At 54.3% G+C, this 22,786-nt stretch overlaps 1 protein-coding gene across 1 annotated transcript; it reads left to right on the forward strand.

Moving 5' to 3' along the window:
• Nucleotides 1-458: 458 nt before the first annotated feature.
• Nucleotides 459-8,511, forward strand: MB (myoglobin). The gene is made up of 3 exons (XM_080705902.1): nt 459-586; nt 4,836-5,058; nt 8,312-8,511. Exons 1-3 carry the CDS (start codon nt 492-494, stop codon nt 8,456-8,458), a joined length of 465 nt encoding a protein of 154 aa, XP_080562028.1. The 5' UTR covers nt 459-491; the 3' UTR covers nt 8,459-8,511.
• Nucleotides 8,512-22,786: the final 14,275 nt, after the last annotated feature.

The raw sequence follows: 22,786 nt of genomic DNA on the forward strand, positions 1-22,786 counted from the left end.
CTGGGGGGCATTTTAGAAGACGGGCAGAAAGAGAACAAGGAGGCCACCGGGGGCCAGGATAATCCCGGCCAACAAGGCACCTGGTGTCGGCTCAGGAACAGGACGGCTCTTCCCAGGACCTGGCGGCCAGGCGAGTTGGGTTTCAGGCTGCTGGCAGTGGCCTGTGCTGCCCTTTCCGTTGGCTTCGGACAGTCCAGACAGTGGCCCAGCCTCCTCTCTCCACACGCACGGCCCCCACCCCGCTGTGGCCTGAGTTGTCCCAGTCTCCACAATAGCACCTGCCCCAAAATAGCATCCCACGTGAGGGCCAGAGAAAAGCAAAGATTAGACCCCCGGAGACAGAGAGAAGGACAGGAGGGCGGGGGCGAGGCGTGGGCAGCATCGAGTGACCCGGGTCACGCATCCCGGAAGGTATAAAAACCTCTCTGGGGCCAGGTGGCCTTAAACCCCAAACCCCAGCCTGCTTTTGCTCTCTCTGTCCTCAGAACGCCATGGGACTCAGCGACGGCGAGTGGCAGCTGGTGCTGAACGTCTGGGGAAAGGTGGAGGCTGACCTTCCTGGCCATGGGCAGGAAGTCCTCATCAGGTAAAAGGAAGAGACCCTTCCCCAGCACCCATGCCCCAGGGGCCACAGGCAGAGGGAGACAGCCTGGGGTAGACCAGTTGGCTGTGGGCTTTAGACTAGCAGGGCAGGTTGATAAAACTTCTACTTGGTGTCCTTTGGCTTTTAAGTGTCAGGGATGGAACCTGAGGAAGGAAGGGGATCTATCCGGGCTGGGATCGGCAGCTGGAGGACCAAGCCCTGGTTGCTGGAGCCCATCAGGGGACACTTAGAAATGTTGACCAAGTTAGTGAAGGTCCCAAGATAGCTTGTCCAGCCACCTCGCTTACTGGTTGAGGACTAAAAAAGACCCAGAGAGAGAGAGGATATCCCCAGAGCCACAAGCCCATTAAAGTCCACAAAATGCCAAGGCTGAGACATGGCCTTTAAGGTGGGACACATCTGGATCCAGACGTGGCTCTGTCACTGAGCAGCTGTGTGACTGACAGGAAGATTCTCAAGCTCTCTGAGCCTCAAATTCCTCTCCTGTATGGTGGGGAGGCAGCCGAATATCTACGTGAGAATTCAATAAGATAATGTGTGTCAGGGCTTGGCATGGGTTTCCAGCACCCCAGGGGGTTGTAGAAATGTTAGAAACTATTAGCAATGGAGTCCAGACTAGGGACCTCTGGAAACACTGTGATTAGGGAGAAGGCAGGTCTGTTTTAGTGACTTTTTGACATTGAAAATGCCCCTAGTTTGAGACATTGGTATGACATAGTCCCCAGGTAAATCCTGCCTCCCAGTGCCAGGATTTACCTGAAGAAGCAGGCGGCCCTGGTGGCCCTGGATGTCACAAGCCCATGGGTTGCCCTTGAACTTTTACTTTGCAAAATGAGTATGTCCTGTTTACGAGCCAGGGCATTTTCCTCCCCCACAGATGACCTTTCGCCTCCCATAGGCTTTGCCAGCTCCCACCTGCCAGGGGCCGGCGCCCCGGGAGCAGGTGCCTGTGGGCCAGAGGCCAGGGTTTCTGTCCATGTGCCGGCATCTCAGGGTGCTGCTTCCTGTGTCCTTCTCCCCTGGCTTCTTTGGGTTGGACAACATCAAATCCTGTGTAGCCTTGGACTAGTCACTAGCCCTCTCTGGGTGCTATTTCTGTACTGGTGGAGTGAAGGGATTGGCTGCCCTGCCCTCTCAGCCCTCGCTCCACACTCAGGCCTGGGCTTCTCTGAGTCCATGGTCCTTCCTTTGGAGAGGAGCAGGACAGGGTGGAGGAGGGAGGGGAGCACCACAGAGCCAGCATCTCTTCAGGGCTTTCGCGCTGCCAGCCCCCGGGCAGGGATGTGAAGGAGACTCGTGTTATGTCATCGGGAAATATTTCCCCTGTTGGAGTATATGGGGAGGCCTGCCAGGGGCCAGCAGCCCTGGCTTCGGGTCTCTTCCTGGCCCTGGCCCCTGGCAGGCCCCAGTGGGCGCAGTGCCCCATCACGTCCCTAGCTGAGGACAGGAGTCCCATGCCCTGGTCCTGCCCTGTCGTGTTTGAGGTACAGGGAGGCACCCCTGGGGCTGAAGGTGCTGACCTGCAGGCCTTGTAGTCTGGTTCAGATGCCAGTCTGGGCCTTTCTGAGTGACCTTGACAAGGACACTGCTCCAGTCCTCTGGGTACCAATAAAGGAGGAGGAGTTCTGTGAAGCCCAGGTTGCAAGGACATGTTGGGAACGTTCTGGAACACAGAGGCAGAAGGCCAGGAGGAGGTTCAGGGTGCTGAGCTGGGTCTGGGTCCCTGGCTCCCCTCCTCTAGCCCAAAGTTTTCTGCTGTGCATTCCTTTTTTATTTTTTATTTTTTTGGTTGTTGTTGTTGGGCTAAAAAAAAAAAAATTATTTTGAGACCAGGACAAGTTTGAAAACTGTTGCTGGTGGCCGTGACCTTTCGTTTGGCGGGGAAGAGACAGCCCAAGGCTCTTGACCAGCCAAGGTCAGCTACAGGCAAAGCCTAAAATTGCTGGTGAAGATGATGGTGTAGACAAGGAAGAGGAGGAGGAAGACAGCAAACATTTATGCAGTGCCTACCGAATACCAGGCCCTGTTAGGTGTTTTATTAGTATCAACTCCCTTAAGCCTCACAATGACCTTACCAGGTAGATATTATCATTATCACCACATTTAACAGAGAGGTTAAGTAACTTGCCCAAGGTCCCACAGCTAGTAGAAGGGGACAGGGATTCAAATCCAGGTTTCTGGAATCCAGCTCTGGTTGACTCTGCTCTGCCTCCCCAGGGTTCTGCCACTCCGGAGATGCCCCCCGACCACCCCGGGGTCTTCCATTCCTGTAAAACCTGAAGGGTGGTCATGAGTGGGAGAGAGTCCTCAGGCTTCTGCGTGGGTGTCTGCTCAGAGGACAGCAGGGAGGTGGCGGCCCCTCTGAGGTGCTGTGGACCCCCGTGCTGAGCCAAGCAATAGGACTGCAGATGAAAACAGGCCATTGTGGGCTCTGGGGCCCGGGAGAACACGCCTTCGGCCTGTGTCTGCGGGGCAGGGCTCCTCACTTCTGGTCGCTATTGGCAGGCAACTCCAGGGATGCGGCCCTCTGTAGCTGCTCTGGGGGTCCCAGCAGCTGGACTCAGGAGCCAGGGAAGCAGGGGCTGTGCAGGGCCAGAGACATCTACAGGGACCGACTGGCTGTTCTGTGCTGTAAAGTGGCGGCTAACCTCCGGCTGTGATGGAGGGTGGCAGGGCAAGTCTTTCGGAGAATGGAAATCACCCACGCCCACCCTTGTGGTTTGCATATGGTAAGCCGAGACCCAGACGCCTGTGTGACTTCAGAGTCGCACAGCACGCTGGAGACAGGGCCAGGGCCAACCTTGGCTTCTGTACTGATTTCCCCTGAACCCTGGGGGACCCCAAAATTTCCAAGGCCCCCACTGCCTTGGGTTCCTGGTGTCCGGCTTACTCCTGCCCCAGCCATCTCCTTCTCGGGTCTCGACCTTGAGCCTTCGCCTGTGGGTGCCAGGTCTTGCATCTGTCAGTGGCAATTCAAGGATCATTGTCACCAGATAATAATAGTCAACCCAGGGACCCTTGGAGGAGTGGTGCCAGGGACGAGCTGTCAGTGACGCACATGGCTTTGGACAGGCGCCCAGACGATGTGGTGATCTTGATCATGGCTGTGGACAGACCTGGCGCTCTGCAGGGGCACAAAGATATGCTCCCGGGGGGCACTGAGCCCGTCCTCATCTGGCAAGCACCATGAATCTGAGCACACACGTGTGTGCATTGGTGTTTATACACTTAAGTTTGCATGGCAGTCTCTTTGCCTGAGCAGTCACCCAGAGTACCTAGGGGAAGCCAGGCCTCCCGGGATCAATACCCAGCAAGACACCAAGACACCCAGGCCTGTGCCTCCGCTCTCCAGCCAAACGGATCTGTCTCCTGCAGCTCTTGGCTTCTTTCTTCTTTTGGTACCGGGGATTGAACCCAGGGGCATTCTACCTCCAAACTAAACTTCCAGTCCTTTTTAATTATTTTTTTATTTTTTATTTTTTTGGTGGTACTAGGTGGAATCCAGGGGCTTTCCTACTTCTGGGCTATACTCCCAGATCTATTTTATACTTTATTTGGAAACAGGGTCTCACTAAGTAGCTGAGGCTGGCTTCAGAGGTGGTCTTCCATTTGCCCATGAGGGAGTAGGGAACTCATTCCCGCCCAAGGCAGAGGGGATCTGCCACCCCACGGTACCTCCTCATGGCAGGGAGGCCGGGGGCCAAGGGGCTCCCTGGTGTCTGGCGGGACGGGAGGGTCACTACCAGCAGGGCCCCTCGCAGGTGCAAAGGAAACTGGGAGGGAAACGCTGGTGCAGAGCTAGCCCAGGGCCTGGCACATAGTAGGCGGTCAGCCACCCAGGGTTCCGCGGCTCTAGCGCGCCTGCCTCTGCACGATGCTACCCATTGTCTGTTTCCCAACCAATGTGGAGAAAGCCAGCCAGGGTGAGGCTGGGGTGTGGTGCACCTTTCCGCCCCTCAGAGCGGCAGTAAAGAAGATGATGCTGATGACAAGAAATTAATAATAGCAATATGCAGGACACAGCAGACAGGACTCCCTACAGGCACCCGGCACCTGCCACCGCACTGAGTCCTTGCAGTGAGGACCAGAAACCTCCATTCCTCGCACAGAGAGGTGCTGCCAACTGCACGGTCACACAGTCGGGAGGGGAAGCAGGACTCGCGCTCAATCCTGGCCACTCCCGGCCCCCTGCACGTTCCCGTATCTGAGTCCAGCCCTCCTGTACCCGCAGACTCTTCAAGGATCACCCCGAGACCCTGGAGAAGTTCGACAAGTTCAAGAACCTGAAGACGGAGGACGAGATGAAGGGCTCTGAGGACCTGAAGAAGCACGGCACCACGGTGCTCACGGCCCTGGGTGGCATCCTCAAGAAGAAGGGGCAGCACCAGGCCGAGATCCAGCCCCTGGCGCAGTCGCATGCCACCAAGCACAAGATCCCCGTCAAGTACCTGGAGGTGGGAGCCGCGGGCAGGGGGTTTGGGTTGGGTCCCAGCTCGGCCACTAGCCCCTGGGGCGGCCTGTGACCCTCGGCCCTGTGCCTCGGATTCCCCTTTGCACACCAGGCTCACACTCACCTGCCTTCCTCCCAAAATGAAATGCAGTGTCTGACATTCGGCACATTTAATTATACCTGCTGGATGGGCGTCTCACCCCAGAGCCAGCCTTCTCTCCACGGAGGGTACCTTGGCACACCTGCTCGACAAAGGAGGAAACTGGGGCACAGGGATAGTTCGTGGTCACAGAGGTGGCAAATGGCAGAGGCAGGATTCAAACCCAGGTCTCTGCTAGCCTGGAACTCCAGCCCCCAACCCTGGGCCACTGAAGTCTAGAACCTGCAGGACCCTGTGTCTGGGGATCCTTTGAAACCCGCAGGACCCTGTGTCTGGGGCTCCTCTGGCAGGCGGGGGGGGGGTAGCCAGTGGGTGGCTCTGGGGGTCCCAGTGTTTTCACAGATGGAGACAGAGCCCTGGTGCCCCCGGGGAAGCCTCAGTGGGCCGGGTGAATGGCAGGGTCTGAGTCTGGGCTCCACCTCCACAGGCAGCGGGACAGTGGGGGAGGGGTGTGGGGATGAAGTGGCCCCGGCAGGTGCATCCTGGCGGCAGGTGAGGCAGTCAGGAGGAGCGTGATGACTGCCTTGGTAAAACTCGCAGGGCTCACGCCGTGAAATGCCACAGGCGCCACCCTGGCCTTAAGAATCACATTCAGTGTCTATTTTTCCTTTTACATGAATGAAGTCCAGCAGGAGGGAGCCCAGGCCCGGCGCAGGGCCCGCGGCGGCCGGAGCGGAGGCTCTTTCTTTCTGTGCCCCGTCCTCACCGGGTGCCTCTGTCCTCAGAGTTGCCTCGGCGTCCAGCATAGCCACAAGAGCTCCGTCCATCCTATTCCAGACAGGAAACAGGAGAAAGAGAAAAGGCGCTCTTTTTTTTTTTTTTTTTTTTTTTTTTGTGTGGTACTGGGGGTGGAACCCAGAGGCTTTCTACCTCCGGGCTATACTCCCAGACATATTTTTATATTTTATTTGGAAACAGGGTCTCACTAAGTTGCTGAGAGCCTCACTAAGTAGCTGAGGCTGGCTTCGAACCTGTGCGATCCTCCTGTCTCAGCCTCCCAAGCGCGGGGATTACAAGCGTGCGGCCCCACGCCCAGCTGAAGATGCTCTTTTGAGGAGTTTAAGAGGTCCCAGAAATCTCATCTAACAATTCTGTCTACATCTCATTGGCCAGAATTTAGTGACGAGGCCACACCTGTCTACACGGGAAGCTGGGAAATGTAGTCTATCACCATCCAAATTCACTAGTGTTCTGTTACCACGGAAGAAGGGGAGCTTGTGTAGACAATTAGCAGCCTCTGCCGGCGGGCTCCCTTCACATCCCCAATCCACTGACTAGGAAACTGGAGGCTCAGAGAGGCCAAGCAGCCTGCCCGAGGTCACAGAGCTAAGCCGGCGAGAGGTACAGGCACATCCCAAGCTCTTAGTCCCCCGAGGCACAGTTTCTCTGTCAGCACAGCCTTGCCATGGTGTCTCTGGCGTCGGCAGCTCTAGATGCACCAGTGGGCCCCTCCTCTACCCCATCACCATGTCCTTGTCCAGCCCCTGCCATGCCCCAGCTGGACTCAGAGCTCCTGGGCAGAACCGGCTTCACTGCCATGTCTGCACCCAGCGGCACATGTGGGCTTGGCACGGCCTGATGACCAGGTCCCCAGGCAGGAGGGGACTGAGGCTGGAGAGAGAAGACCCTATAGCCACGGTGCCATGGCCCACGGGCGACCAGAACAAGTCTGCTTCCAACAACTGCACGAATAATCCCTGCAGAAGGTAGGATGGGACCTAGTGTCTGCCGGTCCCGCGGAAGTCAGTCCCTGTCACCTGGAGATAGACTGTCCCTCCAGACACCGAGCGGGCCCAGAGGGCCGCGGATGCTCTGGGTGATGGCACAGCTGCCTGTTCCATAAGTGTCTAGACTCGTGACTGCCGCACTGAGGAGGGACAAGCCGGGGCCTCAAGGGGTCCCCGAGCCTGCAGCTGGGGCCCACACAGGAGCAGCTCCACGCTGGTCCCCTGGGCCCTGTAGTATTGGTGAGGTTGGAGGTGAGGTTAGCAGCCCAGGGCGGGGGCAGGTGTCTGTGGAGCCCACCCTGCTTCTGGGCAGGAAGGAGCTGATGTTCCCTCTGCAGGTTCCCCCACACCCCAGTCCTGCGCCCCGGGTCCTGTCCACACTCCTGGGCTGTTTCAGCTCTGCCGTCCACCTGCTGCGTGACCTCTGTGACCTCCATCTGGGGGCTCCATTGACTCCTCCGTAAAATGTCACCACCTGGTACACAACGGGGTGTGGCCGAGGTCAGAGCTGACTCGCCTTCCCATCCCCCAGGCAGCCCCAAGGCCCAGCTTCCCTCGCTCATCTCCTGCCCCCACCGGTAGCTATGAGCGCCACCCCCATCGTACCTGGCATAGAAGGTGCCCCGCTGCCCCCCACACACACACAAAGCAGCGTCTTTAAAGCAATAAGCATACTAAGTCACCAAGAGTGGAAGTTAAGCACACAGGACTGTAGGGCCTGGGTAACGCAGTGCAACAAAAGCCAGCTCCCATCTCCGCTGCCCTATCGGGGTGCTCCAGGCTGATGCCAGGCCACAGCTGGCGCACTCCGGCCAGGCATATAGGAACTGGGGTCTCGAGCCAGCTCCCTGGATTCAAATACCCATTCCTGGCTACATGACCTCAGCACACGGCTTCGACGCCCCGTGCCTCAGTTTCCCTAAGGTACAGCAGGGAGGAGGGCAGTGCCTGTCTCATGGTGGTCATGGGGATTAAGGAGCTGGCTGATGGAGGTCACTCAGAATCGCAGCTGGTGGAGCTGGGCATGGTGGCGCACGCTTGTAATCCCAGTATTCGGGAGGCTGAGACTGAAGGATTGCGGTTCGCGGACAGCCTCAGCTACTTAATGAGGCCCTCTGCAACTCAGTGAGACCCTGTTTAAAAATAAAGAATAAAAAAAAAAATAGGGCAGGGGGTGTAGCTCGGAGGTCGAATGCCCCTGGGTTCCTCTCCAGATCCGCAAAACAAAACAAAGCAAAAAAACAGAATTGCAGCTGGTGCACAGTAGGTGCTCAGTGACCTTCCCTGGAATAGAGAGGTGGGGTGCCCTGACTCCCTCCTCGCTCAGGGCTCCTCCCACCCATGACGGGCCCTCTCGCCCCTCCCTGTAGTTCATCTCAGAAGCCATCGTCCAGGTCCTGAAGAGCAAGCACGCGGGAGACTTTGGCGCGGACGCCCAGGGCGCCATGACCAAGGCTCTGGAGCTGTTCCGGAATGACATTGCAGCCAAGTACAAGGAGCTGGGGTTCCAGGGCTAAGCCCCCGCCCACCCGCCCGCAGGGCCCTGGAGCCCTGGAAAGGACGGGCGCCCGAGTCCCGGAGTAGCTGTAGCCATGTAGAGTGTGCGTGCGTGTGCCCGCTTGCCCAGGAGAGGTGGCAGGGGAGGCGCGGGCGGGGCCCGGTTGGCTCCCACACCCAGGGACGTCTCACCCTGGGGAGACACCAGCCCCTTGCTCACTGTGGTTCACTCAGCTCAGGTCAAATCCCACCCAGTTCCCTCCAATCCAGCGAGGCCTCTCCTTCCCCCTCCCCTGTAACCCCAAACCCAAGCCACGCTCCAGCCCTGGCCCTCCAGCTGAACCCCCCCACCCCGTGCGCCGAGGAGCTGGGCCGGTGGAGACTGGCGCATGCGCACCTTCATGGGTCTTGGCGGCTCACCTGGTTATAATAAAGCACCTGCCACTTCTCGGTCTCTGCCTGGCGTTCTTACCCCTAGAGCAAGTGAAGCACCTACCCCCACCCCAGGAAGGCATGGGGGTGGGCCCTGGGCCCTCTGGGACCCTCACGAGGGAGGGGCCCTCCTTCCCTGCACCAGCACTCAGTGGGCGGATGGTAATCTGGGGTCCGGGGCTTGGAGGGAGCAGCCCCAGCCTGGCTGGGATGCAGAGGAGAGGGGACGAGGTGAGTGAAGAGGTGGCCAGTATAGTCACAACCTCTTAAGCAACCCGAGAAGGTCACCAGCTACGGTTCAAACCGCAGCCAGAGAGGCGGCAGGGACTCTGGCGGGGGACTGGGTGGCAGGCGCTGACCTTCTGGCCGGAGAGGAAGGATGGCATGTGTGTGGGGGTAACTTACAAAGCCCACATCTGTGCAGAGGGCAGGAGAGGGCAGTGCTGGCCTTGACCAGGCGGTCTGGGAGGGTCTGGGGTGCCACCACCAACCACTCTGGATGCCGTGCCGGTATTGGAAAATTGATCTGGTGTTAATTTCCAAAATGTAAAAGTATTCAGAGCCCTGGTACTGTTCAGGCGCTCAGCCAGGGCGGGGCGGCAGCTGTCACAATGCAGAGTCCCTTTCTGTCTTAGCCCTTGTCCTAAGGATTAACCTGTAGTAAAAGCCTTAGAGACAGTTAAAGCCTTTAGCCCTAAAAAGATAGGCCATCAGTTACCTCCTCCCCTCTGTGACCTGGCCTGGATATAGGAAAGGTAAACTCCCATGGCTCCTTTGAAGCACCCACAATTGATGAGCAACCGATACTGCCCAGTACATTAGAAAGGCGAAGGCCAGGTAGATTATGACCCCTGCACTTAGTAAGCGCACTGTCCAGAGATAAAGAGGCACCACCTGCCTGAGGAATAAGTTACCAGCCCATTGCCTTGGTAACGTGATAAGAAGATATGGATACAGAATCTATTTAAGGGCTGGGGTCCCAAAAAGGGGTCAGAATTCCATTTTTGAGCACTCCAGCGTGTGTGCCAGCCCGCTGCTTTTTCTTCTCTTTCTATTTCCTACTGGTTTTGTAATTAAAAACTTGTTAAAGCTGCACCGAGCTGCCTATGAGTTTTAGTTTTCCTGTTCAACAAACTTTAGTTGAATAAGAAAAAGAGCCCACAGTACCAGTTAAACTGTAACAGGCAAACTGGGCACGCTTGAAATCCCAGCGCTTGGGAGGCTGAGACAGGAGGATCGCACAGGTTCGAAGCCAGCCTCAGCTACTGAGTGAGGCTCTCAGCAACTTAGTGAGACCCTGTTTCCAAATAAAGCATAAAATAGGTCTGAGAGTATAGCCTAGAGGTAGCAAAGCCCCTGGGTTCCACCCCCAGTACCACAAAAAAATAAAAATAAAAAATAAAAAAATAAACTGTAACAGGCGCCACCTCTACGCAGCTCCGAGGTCCTTAGGACTGCATCTCTGAGGCCCCTGAGACAGCGACCTGGTGCCTCTGTCCACCCCCCTCCCACATACACACAGACCTGACCTCACTATGTGGGGACCCCTGTCACACCCTGACACTCAACCTGCGACCACATCAGAGGGGCCACCTGCTCCCTCTGCTCTGGGCAGGGGGAGGGCCGCAGCTCTCGGGCCCTGGGACAAGCCCACACACCAGTGCAGTGCTCCAGCCTCCCGCCAAGCCGTGTGGCTCCTAGTCCTGGAGGCGGGGAGCAGGGAGCAGGGTGGAGAGGTGGCCTGTCTCCGTTTTCCTTGGGAAAACACATGTCTGATCATCAGATCAGGCCCGGACGCCGGAGGGCCCCCAAGAAGCCGCCAGCAGCACCCGAGGCGGCGGCACCTCTCAGCGAGATGTGTGCAAAAGGCTACTCTTTCTTCTCGTTTCTTTTTCTTTCTTTCCTTTTTCTTTTTTTCTCTTTTTTTGTCTATAACTCCACTGAATTTGTTCTGAATCCTCCTTATGCCTGGGGGTGGGAGGCCATCTCAATTTATCTGAGGTTTATCCTCAATCCTAATTCGGTTCTGGCAAATTTGTAAGGGCGTGTGTGCCAAATCACGGTGGGGGAAGTGGCGGGAGGTCGTTGTCATCGGCCCTGAGGGTGTCCTCCGGGACCCGTCCTCGGGGTCTTGAACCTTCAGCTGCCCCCAAGGCCCCCCAGGACGGGAGGCGAGGGTTTCCTCGGGATTCAGACCCCTCCTTCAGGACTTGGCAGGCTTAAGCTGGGCACTCCGCTGGAGCCTGGCCTGGGGGCTGGTAAGAACTGGGTCCTATCTGCTCCTGTTGACCAGCGGGGGCAGAAACACTGTCTAGAGAGCCAGCGCCACCTGCAATTTCCTAGTTTCCTTTTCAACCCTCGTCCTTCTGACAGTTTTGGAGAAAGCCTGTGCAGCCCTGGCAGCGAGGAGCCTCATTATTTCCTGGGCTCTGCGCCCCCTGCCCCCCCTGGCTCTCTCGGCCTGAGCTTTTGATTCTCAAACCCAGGCAGGAGCCGCGGGCTATTTTACGCGTGTTTTCAGCTGTTGGTGTCCTTCCCTGAGGCTTGGGCACAGTAACACCTTGTCCTTTGAAAGGTGAAGAGCAGGAGAAGGAAGGAGATGGGGGGGGGGCAAGTTGGAGTTTTAAAAAGACCATCCTGCGGTTATTCTGCATTAATTTAACAAATCTTCAGTAAGGAAATGCTATGCACCAGCCGCCCCACCCCGCCATGGGGCCAGAGTCACAGCCCCGAGGAGGGCGGAGATGGCCTTTGCCCTGATGGAGCCTCCAGGGGGTGGGGTGAACAGGAGCCCATTGGGGGAGGGGGCTGGCGCTTTGGCACAGCAGGGCATTCCTTGAGAACATATTTACCTATGCTTGCGATGCGCCGGGCCCTGGGCAGAGGCTTCTTGTGCCATGATGAGCACGCAGGGCACCCGGCAGGCACAGGGCTGTGAGTGGAGTGGAGACTGTGACACTGAATCACAAGGGCCTGCAGGTGGAAGCCAGGCCTCCAGGGCCCAGTCCCCGTGGGCTAGGCTGAGCCAGGAGAGGCCTCAGGTTGTGCGAGCCTTCTGTTACTGTAACACATGCGAACACTGAGCAATCTATAAAAAGAAAACTGAACACAATGATGCCTGCTTGTCATCCCTGTACTTAAGAGGCCAAGACAGGAGGATCATAGGTTCAAGGCCAACCTCAGCAACCTAGCTGAGAGAAGCCTAGTGAGACCCCATTTCAAAATTAAAAGAGCTAGGGGTGAAACTCAGTGGCGGAATACCCCTGGGTTCAATCTCCAGTAACACAACCCCCCCCACACACACACACACAAGAGTTTCTGTCTCAGCTAACAGTTCTGGAGGTGCCGGTGTGTCTGACTGGCTGCACTGCTTTGGGCCTGTGGTAACTAAGCAGGTGGCGGAGGAAGCCGGTTGAGCTCACAGCCAAGAGCAGAAGGGGCACTGAGGCCCCCGCGACTCCTCCCACCGGTCTCTTATTTTGTAATAGTGATTAGGCCCAGGGGTGTTCTACCTCCAGGCTACAACCCCAGCCCTTTTTATTTTTTATGTTGAAACAGTCTCACTAAGTGACCGAGGCTGGCCTTGAACCTGTGATCCTCCTGTCCCATCCTCCCAGGTACTGGGATTTCAGGTGTGTGTGGCCATGCTTGGCTAAGCCCTGCCTCTTAAAGGCTCCACCACCTCCCAAGAGCACCAAGCTGGAGACCAAGCCTTCAACACATGAGCCTTGGGGGATATTCCAGGTCCAAACTATAGCAGGGTTCTCCAGAGAACCAGAGCCAGAGGGATGGACAGACTCACACTCTCACACACACACTCTTCCAATGCCATCTTCCTACAGGGCTTCTCCTGGACCCTCCCGGCATCCCCACTGGGTGTTTTCCAGCTGGAGTCTCTCTGCCTTCCTGGCCCCTCTCAGATCCCCCACCTCTGCTAGTCCTTGTAAGGTTTTCCTTTATTTTCTTGTTTGCTCACTTACACATTTTAAACCGTGTGTGTGTGTGTGTGTGTGTGTGTGTGTGTGTGTGTATTAAACCCAGGGATATTCTATTCTGAGCTCCACCCCCAGCCCTATTTCTAAATCTTTATTTTGAAACGGGGTCTCACCAAGTTGTGGAGGGCCTCACTAAGTAGCTGAGGCTGGCTGTGAACCTGCCATCCTCCTGTCTCAGCCTCCCAAGTACTGGGATTAAAGTGAGCACCACCACGTCCAGCTTACATTTTTTTAAATCCAGAATTATTGCAGCCCTGGGGATGGGCTGGCTGCATTTCCTGGTGCCCAGGCTGCCATACTTCCAGAAGAAGAAATCTTGATCACAATTTGTAATGAGAAACCTATTTGTTTTTTGTCTCTCCACCAACTTGAAACACCCAGCTGTCATAGCAGGGCCGGCATTTGGGCAGAGCGGGGTGAGGCTGGTGAGGACACGGCAGGGACCGGCTTGGGCACCTTCACGGCAAGCCTACGTGCTAAACTGCGAAGAGCCGGGGAACTCGTGACGAGCCACTGGGGCTCACTTGGCGGCCCTCCCCGGGGCAGAGCTGGCGTGCTGGTGACCTCAGATGTCAGGGCAGGGAGCCTGGACCAGAACACACACGGGCCATTTCACCAGCCACTCAAGTGCTATCTTTTTTTTTTTTTTTCTGCACTAGAGATTGAACCAGGGGCATTCTACCTCTGAGCTACACTCCTAGCCCTAGTTTGTGCATTTTTAAATTGAGTTTTGCTAAGTTGCTGAGGCTGCAATCATCCTATCTCAGTCTCCCAAGTACTAGGATTACAGGTATGTGTTACCTTGCCCAGTTTAAATGGGATCTTATATTTTATACGCTTTATACTACTTATGCTATACATATATATATATATATATATATATATATATATATATATAATTTGTGTGTGTGTGTGTGTGTGTGTGTGTGGTACTGGGAATGGAACCCAAGGGCATTCTCCTTCCAAGGGCTATACCCCAGCCCTGCTTTTTATTCTTTATTTTGAAACAGGGTCTCACAGAGTTGCAGAGGGCCTCACGAAGTAGCTGAGGCTGTCCGTGATCCTCCTGTCTCAGCCTCCCAAATGCTAGGATTACAAGCCTGTGCCACCACGGCTGGCTTTTATACTTTACCTTTTATTCTTTCTCTCTCCCTTTCTCTCTCTCTCTCTCTCTCCCCCTCTCCCTTCATTTTGTGCTCCCTGGAAAATGAAACGCATGTTTGTAAAAAAAGAAAACACAGTCACAAAACCTTCACCTTTGCTCTGTATTGCACTGGCTGCTCCGGCCCAACCACAGATCATCCACAAACATAAAAATTCTTCTCAGTCTGGCACTCTGAACAGAAATAGAAACAAAAATTGGCCCCGTCTGGACACATTTCCAAGAGCGGGGTCTTGGCTGCAAACACTGCTGCTCACCTGCGGGTCCCGTTGGAGGCGGGGGCTTGGGCGCCTTGGCAGGTGGTCCGTCCACAGTGCACTGTCTGAGGAGGCTGAGCTATTTCATTATAAGCTTTTAAGACATTTAGCAAGAGTCAAAGCACTCGAAGGGCGGAAGGACCGCCCTTCGCCACATGCTGGAGGGAACACAGGTGATATTATGGACCTACTGAATAAAGAGATGGGTTATTTGGAGCTAAAAGTTTTCACGGCTGGGGACTTGAGGGTCTTCTGACAGGCATGGGAGGGGATGGGACTTGGGGAGGGATGGGCTTCCCTGCGCTGATGTGCGCAGTGGTACTTCTAGGCAACGTGCATGTGGAGGGTCTGCATGAGAGACCACTAGAAATAAGCCAGAGGGGGCTGATCGAATGGAAATGGTTTGCTGGACCCACCAACCTGGTGGCTTTTGAAGGGGCTCCATTGTCCCCTGTGGGGGTGCTTTAGATCTTTGTGGTGTGTTTCATTGCAGTGATGTGGGTACTAACACTTAATAATGAGTCAGGGGTAGGGCGGCTGGGCACACTCAAAGTTTTCATATACTCTGCCTTTTTTATTCTTTCAACAGCCCTACCAGGTCAGTATCACCATTATCATCATTGTGATTATTCATTTTATGTGTCAACTTGACCAGGCTATGGTGTCAAATGTGTGATCAAATACCAGTCTATTTTCTGTGACAATATAATATATTATATTATTATATTCATAATAATATTCATAATAATATAATATATATTTTGGGGGTACTGGGGCTCCTGGAAACCCTTCTACCTCTGGGCTACACTCCCAGACCTATTTTATACTTTCTTTTTTAATTTGGAAACAGGGTCTCTTAAGCCAGCACCCTGGCTTCTAACCTGCGCGATCCTCCTGTCTTCACCTCCCAGGTGTGGGGATTGCAAGCATGTGCCACCATGCCTGGCTATGGATATATATTTTATGTGACTCACATTTAAATGAGATGTTTAATAAGAGAGATCACCTCCATTAAAAGCGTGGGCCTTGTCCAATCAGTTGAAAGGTACAAGAGAAAAGAACAGAGCTCCCTGGGGAGGAGAGAATTCTGCCTCCAGACCCCCCTCACCTCGAGACTGCAGCATCAGGGCTCCCTGGACTCTCCAGCCTGCCAGCCTGCCCTGCAGATTCCAGGCTTGCCAACCCCCATCATGGAAGCCAGTTCTTTAAAATAAATCTCTCTCTTATCATTTTTAATTATGGATAAATTGCTATAATACTAGATGTCAACCACTAAGCCAAGCATGGGAAGGAGGGATGGGGAGGAAATGGGGTAGGGATCGGGTGGGGATTGACTGGCGATGTGTGCAGGTATGTCTACAAAAGTTTTTTTGTATCCCACTATGATCTATGAATACAGTGCACCAATAAAAAATTAAAAAAAAATAAATAAAATAAATCTCTCTCAGCCGGGTGTGGTGGTGCACACTTGTAATCCCAGCACTTGGGAGGTGGAGACAGGAGGATTGCGCAGGTTTGAAACCAGCCTCGCTAGCTTAAGAGAACCTGTTTCCAAATAAAGATATAAAATAGGTCTGGGAGTGTAGCCGGGAGGTAGAAGGGTTTCCAGGAACCCCAGTACCACCAAACAAAAAATAAAATAAAATAAATCTCTCTCAGCTGGGTGGTACACGCTTATAATCCCAGCACTTGGGAGGCTGAGACAGGAGGATTGCACAGGTTCGAAGCCAGCCTCAGCTACTTAGTGAGGCTCTCAGCAACTTAGTGAGACCCTGTTTCCAAATAAAGTATAAAATAGGTCTGGGATTATAGCCCGGAGGTAGAAAGCATCTGGGTTCCACCCCCAGTACCACACACCACACACACACACACACACACACACACACACACACACACACAAACACACAATAAATAAATAAATAAATAAATAAATAAATAAATAAATAAATAAAATCTCTCTATAGATACATTCATTTGGTTCTGTTTCTCTGGAGAATCCTGAACAAATACAACCATCATGTGTACTTTACAGATGTACTTCACACAGAGAGAGAGAGAGAGAGAGTTCAAGGTGGCCAAGATCCCCACCTAAGAAACACCAGCATTGAGATTTGCACCCAGAGTCTCAACTGTGGTCTTTGATGACCGGGGTAAAGGTCACACCGTTAGCTCCAAAGAGCCATAGAATCTGGCCTGCATCCTTGGGCATGCTGGGGCAGAGCCCGTGACACTTGCTGGCACTCCCAGGCAGGACTCGCTAACCGCCTGCCAATGCCAAGACCAAATCTGCCACTCGTCTAAGTGTCTGCAGGCTGCTGGCCAGGAGTTCAAGTCCTGTGGCAGTGCAAAGCTTCCAGAGGTAGCCAGGTCCTGGCCGCTCACCTCTGACCTTCGAGGGACTCTCCTGACTAGGGAGAATGCTCCAGTGACCTGAGGTGACCGCGGCTCCACTGGAGCAGACGGGCTTCTCCCCAGACAAAGAACGTTTTAAAAGTCCCACCTTAACCAGGTGTGGTGGTGCACGCTTGTAATCCCAGCATTCAGGAGGCTGAGACAGGAGGATCACGGTTCACGGCCAGCCTCAGCTACTAAGTGAGGCCCTTTGTAACTCAGTGAGACCCTGTTTCAAAATAAAGAATAAAAAATAGGGCTGGGGTGTAGCTCGGAGGTAGGATGCCCCTGGGTTCCATCCCCAGTACCAAAAAAAAAAAAAAAAAAAGTCCCACCTATTCAGTACCTGATGCATTTCACTGAACACCCGCGAGACTCCTATTTCCCCTCTTCAGTTGCTGCCTGGTGACCCAAGCCGATGCCCGGAGGCTAAAACATGACAGTTAATGTTGGCTCGTTCCACCCCGACTCCGGCGTGCTCAGGGGCGTGGTGGGTGCCATCTTTATCTCAGATCTCTACCCATCTTGTGCATATCAGGAAGCCTCTGGGACACCTGCCTGCAGCCGCTCCGGGTGGCCATCCCCCTTCTCCACCACATGCTCGCTGGGTTCCAAGAGCAGGCGCTCAGAGGAGGGCGCAGGTCTGCCGCCAAGCCTCAAGGCCCTGCAGGCCGCCTTGCTGCCCAGCCCAAGCCGGCAGGAGCCATCGCTCCACAGGTCCAGGCCCCAACGGCAGAACCCGGGAGCCCTGGGGGTCACCAGCTCAGATTTGTCTCACAGACCGAAAAACCAAGGCCCAGCGGAGATGCTCTGTAGTCAGGCTGCCACAGTGAAAAGGTGGCCCTGCACATCAGGGTCCCTGCGAGCCAGACAGCTCTGTGCTGGGGAGCCCCGAAGCCTCGCCTTTCTTCTTCTTCCTCCTCCTCTTCCTTTTCTTCTTTTCTAAGGGTGTTCTACATCCGAGTTAGACCCCCAGCCCTGTTTTTTTTTTGAATCAAGATCTCGCTAAACTGCTGAGGCTGGCCTCAAACCTGCAACCCTTCTGTCTCAGCCTCCCAAGTACTGGAATTACAGGTGTGTGTCACTGCATCTGGCTCTCTGTCTCTTCTGCTACTCTCCTCTATATTTTTTCTCTTTGTTTCTGACTCTTTGTCTTTGTTACTCTGACTCTCTCTCATCAGGACACGCGTTGGTCTCTGGAGCAGGCGTCCTGATTTCATCAAACTCAACTTCTTGTCCCTCCCTCTCTGCTTCCCTTTTCCAATCTTATAACTTGTGGGATTTCTGTAAGCAGCCTAAACTTTGCAAAGCAGGTTTATGAGGTGGGTGTGCATGACAGTGGGCCATGCGTGGCTGGCTTGGGGCTAGGAGGTACTGCTCGGACACAGGAGGCCGGGGGCAGGTGCACTGAGCTCCCCAGGGGCCACCCAGGTTCCAAGTCAAGCCATGTGACCACCCAAGTCTTGTAAAAATAGCCCTGGGTGGTGGCAGGCCTCTGAACAGCTGGCTGCCCAGGTCTCTGGAGACACTGTCCAGCACTGCCCAGGTAGAGTGGGAGCCTGTAGCTGGGAGCAGGCAAGTGCCCTGCCCAGGTCACAGGGAAGGGACAGCAGAGCTAGGTGGAGAGCCCTCACCTCTCCCAGATAATTGCCTGGCCCCGCCCCGGCGATGCTCCTCCCACTATAAGAAGCTGTGCCTGAGATGCTCCCCATGGACGCATTAACCTGCCCTGCATCCCTAGAGAGCAGCAGCTGTTTCTGCACCTGTAACGGTTTGAGATGTCCAAGGTGGGTTCTTGTTCTTAGCTAGTTTAGAAAAAAATAGCCAGAACTATACTGCTGCACGCTTAAGCAAAGGTAGAAAGAAGAGACAGATCAATAAAGCACTATGTCAGAGAAAACAAAGTGGAGTGCCTTGAAGGTAAGACACTGAGGTTTTTGAATGCACACATTCTTTATAAGAATTTACCATCTCCCTTTTTTTTTTTTACACCGTCTTGCCAATAATCCTCCCCCATGCAGGTGCAGGCCGCAGGTGACCTCTGCCGTGCAGGCCCTCTCGTTAGCCTCTTTGTTCATCCGCATAGGGACACACAGGTCTGACATCACTGATTAAAGTGTGTTACTTGGTTAACAAGGTCAGGGGGCCGCATGGTAGAAGCCCGCTTTGTCTTTGATTTTAGTTTTAAAGCGTGCATTGTTCACCTGTGTCCTTGGTGAGTTTTTAGCCCTTTCTCTGTCTGCTAAAAGTTGCTTATTATGTTTTAAAAAAAACTTGTCTTACCCTGACCCGAAAACAAACAAACAAACAAACAAACAAACAAACAAACAAACTTGCCTTACAATAAAGAAGACACAGGAATATAGTCTTTTAAAGTATGAAGGTTTGGGGCTGTAACTATTTTGTGTAATTAGTAATTACTATCAGGTTAATGTAGTTTGCCTTTTCTCTTTACCTTTAACCTAAACTACTATAAAAATCCATGTAACTGGTGTTCAGCTGGGCTGACAGCCAACTCTTACCTGACCAACATCAGTCCTGGCTACAGCTTTTGGCTGACAGCTTAGAGGGCAGAGAAAGGGATTTTACTGTTCTGCCCAAGTATGAGAGCTTGTTCTTATTAGCAGTTAATGCAGCTTTTATTGACAATACAGGCACAACCCCATCAGCACCCATTTCACAGACAAGGCTCAGAGAGGTCAAGTGTCCACGGTCACCACGCATGGCGTTTGCTGGGGCTGGAGCTCCAGGCCAGGCGTCTGGCTCTGAGTGAATTAGTAGATAAGAAGAGACTTGAGGTTTGGTCTTGCAGCTTAGGGAGCAGCTGCCGCTGTCATTTGACTCTAAGGCCACAGAGCTCCTCCCTCCTCTGGCTGGCTGGGCCCCAACCACACCCTCAGAACCCATGGGGGACCAGGCCTCCCAGGGTGACCTTGGGGGAGGCCTCCTGGGTCCTCACCCAGCAGGGGACTCTGCAGGGAAATCTCCAGAGGCTGGTGGGACCGGTCCACTGGGGGTCCAAAGCAGAGGCCGCCCAGAAAGAGAATATTCTTTCTTTCCTTCTAATTTTTATTGGTGCTTGGGATTCATTGTTACATCTTCGTATATGCACGTAACATAATCTGGTCGATTTCCCTTTGTATGATCCTCTCTCGTCGCTTACTCCCCCAGCCCCTTCCTCTGTCCTCTGGTCTCCCTTCTCGTTTCATGAGGATCCCCCCCCTCCTTTTTCCTTTTCTCTCCCTAGCTTCCACATATGATAGAAAGGACATACTCTAAAACGTGTTTTCTTTTGATCAATTTAAATCATTTTAAATATACAGAGCGTGTTAGACGGTGGCCTGAGGTGCTCGCAGGACAGGTGGGTGTGAGGTGTCCCCACCTAAGGGCTCAGGGCTCAGCCGAGGCCGCCTACAGGGCGCCTGGACGCTGGCCAGGACGGTCCTGGCAGGGCCACCCTGGCGTTGGTGACAACTGCATCCTGAGAGGCTGCTTCAGCCAGAGAGGAACAGGTGGCGGAGAGGGAGGAAGCAGAGGGGACTGGACTGTGGCTCAGGCTGAGTCACCCTCAGGGGATGGGGAGGGGCTGAGGGTCATCAGAGGGCGTGGCCTAACAGCTGACCAATCAGCAGGCAGCACGGAGGTCTTGACCCCCCCAAGGGCGTGGCCGACCAGTGGACCAATCGGCAGGCAGTACACAGGTTTGTGGAATTAATGAACAACATTCATTAAGCTCCTTAGGGTCAAGAACTGTATTTGTTTCTCAGAATCATGGGATTTCTCTAGCCACATCTGTCCCCAAGAATCATGGGATATTGTCAGCCATGTTTGTCCCTGAGATTTATGGGGCTTCTCCAGCCATGTTTGTCTCTTAAAGTGATAGGTTTCTCCAGTGATATTTGGCCCTAAGAATCATGGGATTTCACCAGCCATGCTGTCTCTAAGAATCATGGGATTTCTCTAGCTATAGTTGTCTCTAAGGATCATGAGTTTCTCTGTGAAGAAGCTGTGGTCCTCACTTCAGCCAAGACAAGTTCTTGCCAGCCTCTCTCGGCCTCTTTCAACCTGGCCCATCACCCTGCTCTGCCAGCCACACCGTCTTCCTCGTCCTGAACTCTTGTGGGGTCACCCCAGAAAGACACTTCGGAGAGCCCTTTAGTGCTGGCTTCCAGAGCAGGGACAGGCTCCCTGCCACAGCTCAGGGAAGGCTCACCTCCCACGGCTCCCGCCATCTACCTGGGCCTGCCCGGATTGGCTGGACCTGTGGTTCCCCTCTCTGGGCCTCGGGTTCCGCCGCCCCAAAATGGGGATGGCCATTCTCATCACTTTGAGCTCAGCTTTCTCTTGACTGCAAGAACCGGCTGGGGGAGATGGGAACTTTGTGTGTTAGCATCTCTCCCGCATCTCTGGGCATCAGGCGCCCAGGGGAAGAGGCGCCTCTCCTCCAGGCCACTAGATGGCACCCGCAGGCCACTCATCTCCCCGAAGGCTGCCCTCGGGAGGAGGGCCACCTCTGGATTAAGTGCACTGACCAGAGCCTACCTCCCTGCTGGCTGAAGGCGGAGGCGGAGGCCGGATGCACGTGGAGCAGGGCAGGGTTGGGGTCAGGCAAACTGAACTTGGAGGTGCCCCTCCTCTTGGGGAGCACCCTGAGTCTCCTCGGGGTGAGCACTGGGCGGGTGTAGCACCTCTGAGACCTCAGGATGCCAGGTCTTTTCTGAGGAGTCGTGGAAGCTGCTGAGACTGGGCAGAGTCCTGGCACAGCATAAGCCCCAGTGAGCACCTCCATGCCCTCTGTAGTCCAGTATTAGGCCCCAGGGTCTCCTCTAGGAAGGATCTAGGGCAGGATGCCCAGAGACCTGGGTCTGCCTTTGTTCTCTTGCTGTGTTACCTTTGGCAAGTCACTTTCTGTCTCTGTTCCCCCACTTGACCTTGGCCAGCTTTGAGAGGCTGGCAGGGCTGGGGGGAAATAGGGTTTGGGGGATCTGGGCATGGTGGCGCACGCTTGTAATCCCAGCATTTGGGAGAGTGAGATAAGAGGATCGCGGTTCACCAACAGCCTCAGCTACTTAGTGAGGTCCTTTGCAACTCAGTGAGACCCTATTTCAAAATAAAGAATAAAAAATAGGGCTGGGGGTGTCGCTCAGAGGTAGAATGCCCCTGGTTTCCATTCCCAGTGCTGCAAAAAGAAGAAAGGAGAGAGAGAGAGAGAAGAGAGAGAGAGAGAGAGAGAGAGAGAGAGAGAGAGAGAGAAAAGAAAAGAAAAGAAAAGAAAAGAAAAGAAAAGAAAAGAAAAGAAAAGAAAGAGGAAAAGAAAATAGGGGCTTGGGAATCAGGCAGACTTGGGGGCGACTCCTGCCCGGGCTTCCCAGCATGTGATGCTGGGCCCCTCGTGGTAACTACCTAATTCTTTGTGTGGTGATTGGCTCTATTTTCTGTCTGCTTGGCTCTCCTGTGAGTTCCACGAGGGCCACACTCGTGTCTGTGGCTCACCTACGTGTGTTCAACACTCAGCCCAGCATCTGCCACAGAGCGGGTGTGACCTCTTGCTGTCTCCCTCCACTGGGCGGTGGCAGCGGGCTCTGTGTTCAAGCTATCCCTGCGTTCTCCCTGGGAATGTGCAGTCATCTCTACTGGACAGTACAGGAGACAGGGCCAGAGGAGCTGGCTCCGTGCCCAGCATCACACAGTGGTAGAAGCTGGGATGAGAAACCGAGCTCTGCCGGAGACTTGTGTTGACAGATGTAGCCACTGAGTAACGACCCTCTGGAGACAGCACGTCCAATCCCCAAGGTGCCTGTGAAAGTTACTTTTTATATAGCAAAGGGAGCTCTGAAGACGTGAGAAGTTAATCTGGAGGCAGGGCTTTGGCCCCAACTGTCCTGATGGGTTCAGTGTAACCACAGGAGCATATTACAAGAAGGCAGGAGCGTCAGGGGAAGGAGAGGGGACGAGGCGGTGTGCGAGGTGCAGGAGTGAAGACCACATCCAGGAAAAGACAGGCGAGCCCGCCTGGCTGACTCTGTGGACTTTGAGGGTAAGATAATAAATGCTTGTTATTTCAAGCAGCCATGTTTGTTGCCATCTGTTACAGCAGCTGCAGGAAACTCA

The sequence above is a fragment of the Muscardinus avellanarius genome, assembly GCF_963383645.1.
Source record: "Muscardinus avellanarius genome assembly, chromosome: 11".
NCBI lineage: Eukaryota > Metazoa > Chordata > Mammalia > Rodentia > Gliridae > Muscardinus > Muscardinus avellanarius.